At 46.0% G+C, this 11954-nt stretch overlaps 1 protein-coding gene across 1 annotated transcript in view; it reads right to left on the bottom strand.

Moving 5' to 3' along the window:
- Positions 1 to 11012, bottom strand: part of LOC147678429 (hydroperoxide isomerase ALOXE3-like) — a 167690-nt gene extending 156678 nt beyond the window's left edge. The window contains exon 1 of the mRNA XM_086946025.1: positions 10630 to 11012. Within this exon, the coding sequence (XP_086802151.1) occupies positions 10630 to 10902 (273 nt within the window). The 5' untranslated portion in view covers positions 10903 to 11012. The remainder of the gene's footprint in view (positions 1 to 10629) is intronic.
- Positions 11013 to 11954: the final 942 nt, after the last annotated feature.

Below are 11954 nucleotides of genomic sequence, written 5' to 3' on the forward strand. Positions count from 1 at the left end.
TTCGGTAATATTCGGTATTTCAAAATCGGTAAATGTGATTTACCTACATCTGGCCCCTAGAGCTTGGCTCTGAGGTTGATTGGGGCATGCATAGTGTGCCCATATTTTAAAGTGAGCGGCTACTACCCTCTCTACCCAGGCTATGGTAGAAGGACAATAGTGGCGGCATTAATCTATTCTCACTGGGACCTGCACTCCTGTACCATTTAGATGGGTTGACTAACCAGCTCCCTCCTGGTGAAGTCTGTGCATTTTCCCTTACTGGGCTCTTTTTGCCTCTGTGGTACTTGGGATGTGTGTATCGAGAGCCAGTGGATTGACTGGGTGAGGATGGCGAGACATTGTGTTAATGTGACCCGAGCTGGTATCTGTTCTGCTGTACATGACAGCTCGCCCATGCCCCTCCCTATTCTTTGTAGAATCTTGGTGGTTTGGGGTAGGCACTATCCCTTATCTCTATTTAGCTAACACTCCCTCTCCTGGGATGACCCATTTCCTTTCTTCTGGGTGATGGTCATGTCCTCCTGATCAGCAGTTAGTAAAAATGCACAAAACATGCCACAGGATTGGAGGAACACCCAGGATGCAAAATTAGCAGACCCACTGGTCTGATTAGCCTGTCAATCAGGGAATTATACAAGTCTGGTTTAATCGGCCAGTTGGTTGTTCTCATTTTCTGACAAGTCATCCAAAATGGGTCATTTAAGAAACCGAGTTCGAGTCTCCTTTCAGACCGGGCCATAGGGTTTAAACTTTAGAAGGTGTCTCTTTGATGGTTTACCTGTGAAAGTAATTTCACAGTCTTAGGGTAGAAGTTGGACTTTAGCTCGTCAAGCGGCATCCCAGCAGAGAACAAATTGTCTTTGAGGCTTGTGGAGGCTATGTGTAACCCATTTACTGTGGGACCTTGTGAGCAGTGGAGTCTGGTTGCAGATGGTGGGGAGACAGGGGGGCAGAAAAAATATAAAAAAAGACCTGCCAACACTGCCGCCTCTCCTTCGTCCTCTTCTCTGGAACGGAAGCACCCAAACTCCCAGTCTCTCCCAGCCAAACACAATGCTGCCTTACAGCAGCATTGTGGTTGATCTGAGCGCTGTGGTTTGGCGCTCAGAGAGGGACTGGGAGGCTAGGCATGTTCTCCACCCAGGCTGTAATACAGGCTGAATGAAGAACATGCAAAGTGCGCATGACAATTTGGCCGGCCCGAGACGGCTGGCCAACCCAGCACGCGAATTTAAGGTGCAGCCACCACTCCTCCCTCTGCTGGCATCATGCAGCCCAGCCCTGCCCTAACGTGGACCATAAAGGCAGACTAAATATACAATTATTATAATGTTCTGTTATTATAATTGTTTTTTTTTTTACTCTGCTCTTAGTGCAGTGCGGCGACACTCTTCTGCCTTAGTGGAGGAGCCACCCCTGCTTGTGAGAGCTTCCAGTTACAATTTGTAGCTGGCAGAAGAGAGCCTGGGTGAAGAACTTACCATTTGAACCCTTGGTCCCTGCCCAAGAACTTGGACAGTCTCCAGCCTTGACCTTGTAACATCGTCCCTGTGTGTGCCCTGCTATTAGAAATGTGACCAGTGGGTTCTGTGGTACACACCTCCACTCCTTTTGTGTCATCTGAGGGTATCAATGTAGATTGCCATCCTGGCCAGCCACCATCCCCTTACAGCTATCCCAGATGCTATTGGACTAGTGGCACCCCAGTAACTCTGTCAAAACACCACAAACTCCTATCAAGACCCCTGACAACACTAGAGCAGTGTCCTTGCCGATGAAGGGTGGGCACTTCTGTTGCTTTGGGTGGTGGCAGGCCGTGGACCAGAAAGACTTGCCTTCATATCAACGGCTGAAACTACATCACTGCAATTCAAGTTTGGTACCATTGCTCGAGCGTCACGTCTTTAACATAATCTGTAAAATGCAATTTTGACTATGCTTTTATAGTGTTTAGCATCTAGGTGCTATACTACTGTTTGAGGTCAGAACTTTGGCCCAGGGGGCTATTGAGACTTCAGGTTTCCACTGTGTTTCTTATTTTTATGTGTAGTATATTTTTCTTGTGTGCATTAAATATTTTGCTTGTACAAAGTAAAACTCTGACTAGACATTGATCTTATTAGCAGGTATTACAGTGTAAAATGCATTTTGACAGTATTATTTATAATTTACCGCTTATTCAGGTTGTTTTTCACCCATTGCCTGCTTATGCGTAGCTAACAATTCCGCATGTGCGGATAATGGTTGTGCTCCAAATTTTAAGAATGCTGCATCTTTATTAAAATATGCGGTTTTCTGATAGTTTTATGCCCTGCATGAATGCACTGATTTTGCAGATATTTTCCACACCCAGCACTAGGTCTTGTAAACATGCAAGTGTGCATGCTTAATGTTACAAATTGTCTTTCTGGTTGACAGAGGAATGCACAATTTGGAAAAAAGGGGACCCCTACTCCTAATGCATTCACTACTCGTAGGGAATAAATAAAACTATTTTTTGAAAAGCGAACAGTAGTGAGCTTAATAATTAAGCCAAAAAACCCAAGGAAACCAATCAGCTAATTAGATGACTATTGTGACATGTAAACAAAATTAATAGAAACAAAGCTTATGTTTGTATACAAAATAGTTTTTTTGGTTCATTTAAATTATTTTTTTCATTTTTGTTGAGAGTTTCTCTTATAAAAATACATATATTCAATTAAAAAGTCAATGACATACATTTTGTGATTCAAGAAGATTGTGAAAACATATTGGAAAACAAAAACAAAGGGAAACAGACATGACACAAATGACTATATTGTTAGTTCGGGCTAGTAGAGTAAGCAAAGCGGTGGATGGAGACTCTACGCGCGTTTCGGCTATTGCCTTCTTCAGGAGTCCGTCATTTGCAATTTGGACAAAAAACACAACACTGAAAAACATATAAAAATCATGTCACTGACAGAGGAATGCACCCTATCCAAGCAGGAACCACAATCCTAGTCGAGGTAAGTGTAGTGCACACTAAAAGTTTACCTGTGCTCACCCTCTGGTGGCTTGGCACAGAGCAGTTGGGCTAAACTAAAAAGGCAATTTGTAAAGTATGTGTGCCCACATACATATTTACAGAGTGAAAATACCAGAAAGTACTCCACACTTAGAAAAATAGCCAATATTTATCTGAGTAAAACAAGACCAAACAACAAAATTCCAACATACAAAATTTAAGATATGAATTTTGCAAGATTAAATCAAAATGTAGTTCTAAGAAGACAATAGCTCTGACTGGGGCTATCTGGTCGCACTTGACCGGGGCAGGCCCAAAAGTTCAGTCCAACCACGATAAAGTGATAACAGTACCTTGAATACGACGATGCTAGGGGACAATCCGTTGAAATACATAGGTTGTGTGTCGCTGTCGTAGGTAATGCATTGGTTCAGAAGTCAGGCAAAGTCATTAATGCATCGATGTCAAGAGCACTGTGCGTCGGTTCCAAAGGTGCCGATGCTGAACTGCGGGTCTGAAGCCGATGCATAGGTTAGAAGCCATGCTGGGTCAGGAATGCTTCTTCGTAGGGGATGGGATGTCACAGACGTCAGCAATGCATTACCCAAGACTCACACTGCAGCAGTAATTCAGAGGCGATGCATCGGCAGAGTCAAGGCTGTGTTGTAAATTGAAGTTGTTGCATTGCTCAGTTGACGGGCGGTGTCCACAGCTTTGGTGCAGGCAGCGGCGAGGCCTCAATTTCACAGGGAATGCACTGGTTCTGAACAACGCTTCGGTGCCGATGTGTTGGTGTCTTGGGATGCAGAACCAAATACTCACTTGCAAGGGCCTAGGACTGAATTTTGCACCACTTGCAGAGTAGGACTCACAGCAGTGGAGCCCAGGTGCTGGTAGCTAGATGCAGGTGAACTCTTTGAAATACCCAAGACTTCAGTAACAGGAGGCAAGCCCTATTAAGCCCTTGGAGAACCTTTAGAGATACAGGTTGTAAAGAGAAAAGTACAGTCCTCTCACCCAGTCAAGAAGCAGCAGGCCAATACAGCAAAGCAAGTAGCAAAGTGGCAGTCCCTCCTGACAGCACAGCAGCTCTCCTTCCTGGCAGAATGTCCTCAGTCCAGAAGTGTTCTGAGTATATGGTGTCAGAGGTCCAGGACCTCTACCCATTTTAGCCTTTGAAGTATGGAAACTTCAAAGAAAGGTCTTTGTAGTGCACAAGACCATGCCCTTCCTTGCTCTGGCTCCAGACACACTACGGGGGATATGCAACTCTTTGTGTGTGGACAGACACAACCCTATTCAGGTGCAAGTGTCAGCTCCTGCCTCTCACTCTAGTTAAGAAAGACCCACCAGGCTGGCGATGAGCCATCAGGATATGCAGGGAACACCTCAGCTCCCTTGTGTGTGATTGTCTAGAGGAAATGCACAAAGCCCAGCTTTCATCCAACCCAGGAGTGTATTCTAGGGCAGGCAGAGGCACAGAATGGTTCAATTGCAAGTGTAAAGATCAATGCCGCCCATTGTCTCCTTGTGTTGGCTTTGTTCGCCCTAAGTTGGCAGGGTATGCCCAGATGTGGGTCCCCTGCTCACTTTGCCACTGGATTCAAGCTATTCGGGCTGATAAGGGGTGATACCCTGAATCCAGTCTCAGAATGCTTGTTTCTGGTTCAGGGAGTACCTGGCCTGGAAGTTCGGGTTGGATTGTTCCCATGGGGAGTAGGGTCAAGACTGATTCACACATGACTGGGTTCAAACTGGTGTGGCCTGGTGAACAAAAAAAACAATGGATTAAACCCAGATATGTGACTGTGTTGAATATTTGATTTGTTCAGCATTCTGTCCATCATCAGTTTCAGACCTGCAATTTAAAAGCCATCTTTACTAACAGATGTATTTTTAAATTGTGATTCCAGTGACACCAAACGTTACCTTACTATCTTTTCGCAATTGCAAGTTACACATGTAACGTGTTACAAGGCAGTTCCAATGCTAACCTATGGAAGAGAGAGGCCTTGCTGTAGTAAAAAACGAATTTAGCAGTTTTTCACTATCAGGACATGTAAACCTCAAAAGTACATGTTCTGCCTTTTACATCCACTGCAGCCTGATAATGGGGCTGCCTAGGGCCTACCTTAGGCGTGACATATGTTTCAAAAGATAAGGTTTGGGCCCGGCAAGTAGGTGAACTTGCCAACTCGAAATGGCACTTTTAAAACTGCCCAAACAGGCTCTGCAATGGCAGGCTTGAGATGCTACTCATGTGGGTGGCACAATCAGTGTTGCAGGCCCAATCATTGCATCTGATTTACAGGCCCTAGGCACATGTAGTGCACTGTAGTAGGGGCTTATGAGCAAATCAAATATGCCAATCATGGAGAAACCAAATGCCATTACATTTTAGACATAGAGCACATACACTTTAGCACTGGTCAGCAGTGAAAACGTCACAGCCAAAAACAGGATGTCAAAAGGCAAAAAGACTGGGGAAATCATGCCAAAAAATAGCAGGTGTTACACTTTAGTTTTCTTTCTTTTTACATTTGTGTTTAGATTACAGACGAAGGAAGAGGAGCCTAACTTCCTCCTTCGTCTCCTGCCGTTCAGAGCAATGCATTTTTTTTACATAATAACTTTGTTTGTATGCAGTGCTTTCTGCTACAATATTGACTTTTTCATGCATAGGTGTAAATAATGTCTGACTGCAGTACTCATTTGATTGTTTTTGAAGGTTGAAATTCTGGTTCTTGTGACTCTGGTATTCCAACCAACCAGTCAGTCAGTGTGTACAGATCTAAGCAGCAGGCACCCACCTCACTGAGCTATCTAAGTGGCATTTTTTTGTTTAAACCAATTACAAAAAGGCTGATATTTTATCTGACACTTTCATTTACTCAGCTGTAGTCTTTTTCTGTTCTTATTTGTCTCTCTTTTTACAACAAAAGTACACACACCTTACCTTAGACTAGTTCTTGTGTAAAATATGTCTGCCTCCTGTTCTCATTAACAAAACCCTGACCACAGTAGGAATACATTTGAACTCATTATACATTTACCAGAATCGCTTTTTCCTCCAACACTCCGGCTAACTCCCATATGACTATTCATTAATCTGATGCCTCTGTGTTGGAATATAACACTGGGATTTGAAAGGGTTGTAGAGCAGGGGTTCCCAACCTGGGGTGCCCTCCAGGGGGTGCGGGGTGGCATTTCAGGGGGTGCAACAAAGAGTCAAAGTATGTACTGTATGCATAATAGGAATCCAGTGAGAATTTGTAGGGAGTGCAGACAGTAATCAAACATTTCCTAGGGGGGTGGAGCATAGAAAAGGTTGGGTACCCCTGCTGTAAAGTGAAAACCATTACCCACCAGCTGGCAGCCAGTGGCATGGTTAATGTGTTCCCTTCATGCAACCACCGACAGGATTCATTTGCAGATCTCTGAAGACAAATGGAAGTATTTTTATTCTGCACTGAACACTAAGACAGCCACCTCGATTCTCTGAATACTTTTCTCAAAGCATAAATGTGAGCTTTGGGGGAAAAGTGTGATAATGAATCTCAATAAAATAACACAGTTTTAACTTACTTTTTCCTCACCATCCACCCTATAAGCTTGTATTTTTTTTATGCAGGCTTGACTGCCCTTTCTCAGCTGGGGTGGACAGGATGTATGATGTTAGAACGCGCGCGTTACCACGACCTACTATTACAACGCGGTCGTAACAACGAAAGTTGTTACCATGCATTGCGCTGGGGGGGGGCGCAAAATTAAAGAATTTAATTTACTATTCCAACACCAGTCCCCGTGGATAGTAGGGAAGGTGTTGGGATAGTAAATTAAATCTTTTCCTATCCTTGAGCGCCCCCCAACGCAATGCGTGGTAACAACTTTCGTTGTTACGACCTCGTTGTAATAGTAGGTCGTGGTAACGCGCGCGTTGTAAGCGTTGCATACCGGATGGACATGGTTTAAAGATAAGGAACAAGTGTGAGCCTCAGTGCACATTTTACTCCTATATTCCCATGTTTTCTGCACTTCAGCAGAGTATAAATGAGGTTGTGAATGTCTAACCCACCTCAGCTGATGGTGTAAGCCTTGGACTGCTCTGTCTCATTACCCTGAGAGAGTCAAGTGCTGTAGAGGAGTACTTGGTTATCCAGTTTGTGGTCCAGCAGTGCTGCTGCCCTCAGGACACCGACAGTAAACAAATCCAATTAATTCAACTCTCCAGTAACCCGATTGCCCTGGTGCCCCAGGAAACTGTTCTTTACAGCACTATCTTGCATGCAAGTAATGTTTTATTCTACAGTTTTGCATGCTATGGTTGCATGCAATCTCAATCCCATGCTTGATTTAAAGCTTCAGATTGTTGCCTATCATTTTTTCATTCCAATGGACCTCCCCTTTTCATCCTCTGCATACGTCCATGCTCAGATCACAGCCTATTCAAAGTCGGATGCATGTTCGTCTGAAACCCTAGTATTGTATTTCTGGAAATTACTTGCATCTAATCTCAAGGATCACAACCTCTCCTTTAAAAGTTATACCCCTGCAACCTGACAATTCCAAATTTGCTTAAACTCATCTATTAATGCTGCTAACCATTTGCATTAATTCAAACACACCCTACCCACCAAAGATGACACCACAACCTTAATAATTTAATCTGCCACAATAAAACTGGAGTAGATGCATGGAATGGTTTCCTTAACCCCTTGGGCGCTGATGACGGAACCGCTCCGTCATCAGCTGCGTTGGCGCTGTGCTGATGACGGAGCAGTTCCGTCATGGCCCGCCCGCCACTCATGTGTGGCGCGAATTCCGTGCCTGCGCTGAGCGTTCTATTGAGCGGGCGGGGCCATGACACCGCTCCGTCATAAGCACAGCGCAACCGACGCTGGTGACGGAGCGGTTCCGTCACCAGCATGTGCCAGCCGCTCTTCCGCCCCGCCCCCTTAGCACTGCGGCGGAATAGCCGCCGCAGTGAAGGGGTTAAGAGCACAATACTAATCCCAATACCCAACACTAACCATTGAAAAAACACTAGCACTAAACTTGGGTTACGGAGCAGAGTGCTGCGCTGCGTGAAGAGCTCCAGCCAATCAAAGACTGCAAGCACTATGTAAATGCAATAAAAATACAATACAATATGTAACCCTGTTGGCCTGGCCTGATACTAATGGCATAACACTAAGCAGCAAGGCAGTTGACTGTAATTAATACAGATTGCATAATAAATCCCTTATACCGCTTGACACTCTTACGTTCACATAAGATAAAACAGGTCATGTCAATCACCAAGTACTGTACAGTCTACAACAACAAACCAGACAACCATCACCAACTGAACAGGCAATGGAACAACTAAAGAGATCTGTCACATACCACTCACCATCGTAGGACTTTAACTTACTCCACCACTGCAGGTCCTACAAGCCACGTACGATAACCACTTCTTGACATCGCACAAGGACAATCAGATACTGGAGGATATTACCAAACTCCACCCCAGCAGAGGCCCACACCATTTCTCCCTCCAAAGAAGGGTCAGATTGGGAACAAACTTAGACCTGGGGACCGAAGGAAGAAGTGGCCCACATTTGTGGATAATGACCTTTCATGAAACAGTGCTTAGTATCACAAGTAAGTTTGGGAGAAATCGATGATAAATTACATTTTCTAAACTCGTGGGGTCAGTAGGACACTTATCCTCTCTCCTCCACCTTTCTTCTTCCCTTGATTTCCTTTTCCTCTTGCCATATTTGTGTCCTTCTTCTCCACTCTGCTGTCTCACTTCTCCTTTTGTCTCCCTCCTCATTGCTCTCCTCACTCAATCCATGTTGTTACTGTTCAGCCATGTCTGTTCTCCCTTCCCTTTGTCATTTTGGTCCCAAATGAATTTTCACAGTAATGCTTAAAAAAATGTTTTGTGTTGTCAAAGCATTTTATTTTTGCTCATTTTGGTTGCTTTTCATTTTTGTTTGGTGGTGAACCAGAGTCGTCTCCCAGTTTTTAGGATGACAATGTGGGAGTGGGCACCTGTGACCCTTGTATCTGCTGCTGGAGACAGGTAGAGCCTCTTGGAGGGACACCACACCTAATCTGCCTCCCTGAGCTGCCCCCTTTCGCCCTAACCCCAGGTAACATTACTGCCAGCTGTGACGCTCAAAAAGAGCACAGCCACCCCCAGTGACCTCACTGTGAGGCTGAGAGACTCAGGCAGGATGAGACCCACCACATGCCGTGCCGGCTCTGTTTGACCCCTTGTCCTACAGCACAAGACACCGAGCAGGCATTCTCTGCACTTGGCTATAATGAGCTCCGATCTTCGCTCTAAGGCCTCAGGTCAAGTGACCAGCCCAGGAAAATGTGATTTTATCTACAGCTGGAAAAACTGGCCCGCCAGGAGGCCTATGCCTCAGGCCACTCGGGCAAAGGCCGATTGCTCGCCCTGCCAATCCCACGCTGCTCCGACCTATGCCTGCTCAGGACCACACACTTTAAACAAAATATCTCAAAATGGACATCCGAGGGCAGTCACCACCCAAGTGGACTGTGATCATAAGAAATGCCATATAGGGACCTGCAGGGCTGTTCAAAGCTGCCATCATACTGAAACCGATAAACTGTGCAGCTGTTTCGCCCCCTTCTTCAGCCATTACACTGCTAAGCGCTGTGCCACATAACACGATAACCGCACCTCGGTGGGAGCTATGCCACATAACACGATGACCGCACCTCGGTGGGAGCTATGCCACATAACACGATAACCGCACCTCGGTGGGAGCTATGCCACATAACAAGATGACCGCACCTCGGTGGGCGCCACCCAACACATGAAAACACTTAGGGGCAGATTTATGAAGGACTTGCGCCGCCGATGCGTCACTTTTTCCCATGTTAAAAATAACGCACCGGCGACGCAAGGCCTTCATAAATCTGCCCATTAGTACACAGGATCGAAACAACACTCTTGCAACCACACAGTGCTTCAAATGGGAACATAGAAGTGCGGGTACTCTGTAACACCAGCAGGGACTCTGTAACAGAGTACCTGCTGGTGTCTGAGAAGTACCGGTACTCTCTAATTAAAAGTATTCAGTTTTTCTTGAGAATTGCAAGTTCTCTCCCTCTCAAATCAAATTTAAAAAAATGCTAGAACTCTGTACCGGGCCATTTACAGCACTGTTACACGGTGTAGCATGCTATACATGTAGGCAAGCGCCTCAGGTCCCCACATAGGCGCAGTACGCGCTATATCAATGATGCAATACAATACACATACATGAGCAGCATCAACCGACTGAGCTAGCTTGCCAGGCTTTCAAGCCATGACCTCAGAGTTTCACAGATCTCGGCGCAGGAGCGTTAAACCTGCGCATTTAGCACAGTGTGATTTTTGAATGAGACCCGCTGGCTCCCCCTGCAGAGCGGCGTTAAGCCGCAGGGGGTGCTCGCACCCTCAATTGTGCGATTTGTTTTTTGTTTTGACATTTATGACAGGGTCTGGGTGGGGCAGGACAACAGATAATGGACAAGTGTCCTTAGAGAGAGGGGCACGCGGATGGGGTTACGCGGTCGAGTGGGAAATCGGGGTGCACTTTACTAGTTGCCCCACCCCCGGACCCCTTACTTACACAGCCGGGGATGAAGTCTTTCCCGAAGGTGTTGAGGGGGTGCTTGGGGCTCTGCCCCCGCTCCCCCACCAGGGTGAGTGAGATGTTGTCCATGGTCCCGGCCATCAGGTAGGAGCCGGTGGCCACCGTCACCTTGTACGTCGCCATCGCGAGGAGTGTGGCGGAGCGCTCCTCGGAGGGCAGAGTAACTACAAGGAGGAGGAGTTTGGGATGGGACCAGGGCTCCTCGGAGACAGGGCGTGAGCCGACGGAAAGTTGGACCACCAATTGCATAACAAAAGCGCTCGCTTTGTCACTTCAGCCAGTCCTGGCAGGCGTCGGCATGCTGGGAACGGAAAAGAAATCTGTAATGTAGAGCTGCTAGGGAAAAAGCGAGGAATTCCAATGAGAAGGTCGTGAACTGGCTGTCCACGGGGTGCTGCCAAAACTAGACGCAGCAAAGGCAGCGACTTTAACGGGAGGCATGCCTGGCTCTGGCTCGGCTCGAGGTCTGCCTGGACCCTCGAGCCGAAGGCGAGCCAAGCCTTCATGTGGATTCTAACCTCTTGTGACAGGATTTAAAGACACTATATTAACCTTTGATGGAAATGGGAGAGAAAAAGAACCACTCATCTAGTTGCAGAAGGGCATAATGCGATCCTTCCCTGCTTCGCCACTTGACCACAGTGTGCGTGGCCAGGTCATTATTTTATTTCACTGTGCCTCCTTTAATTCATATTCACCTATTTATTGATTGATTTTATATAGCACAGGCATGGCCCCTTATGCATCAGAACGCTTTACATACGAGAGCACCTTGTAATACAAGTTCTGGATGTGTGCTGTAGAAAAATCGTTTTTGTGTTTGATTTAATAGACTCTAACTTTGCTCCATGTCAAATGACAACCCACGTCACAGATAGGTGCACATGACACCTGACCGGACTTTGCTCTTTGTTTACTAATGGCCGGGGGCGTCAATGTTTGTAAATTCATCTTTGAAAACTACCTCTTCTAAAAACTCTCTCTCAGAGCTGTGATGTAGTCTGGGGTACTAATGTAACATGCTCCCACGTGGTGAGGAGATACACTTTTTCACATTTTTGGAAAACTGTTCATCGTATTTTTACATGATGTTTGTTGCATGATTTAAATGTGAAACATTTTTAATGCATGGCCTGTGCGGGGGCACTAGACCAAAAATGCATCAAAGCGCTATGCACGGAAGAGAACTGTGAGGGTGATGACAGCTCAGAACAGAAGGATCAGCACCAGACCCCCCCCCCCCCCCCCCCCCCCAAACGAGGGTTATTCCGCCAAGAGCAAGGTTTTAACTTGTTTGTGGA

Source organism: Lissotriton vulgaris, chromosome 12 (assembly GCF_964263255.1).
Source record: "Lissotriton vulgaris chromosome 12, aLisVul1.2, whole genome shotgun sequence".
Taxonomy (NCBI): domain Eukaryota; kingdom Metazoa; phylum Chordata; class Amphibia; order Caudata; family Salamandridae; genus Lissotriton; species Lissotriton vulgaris.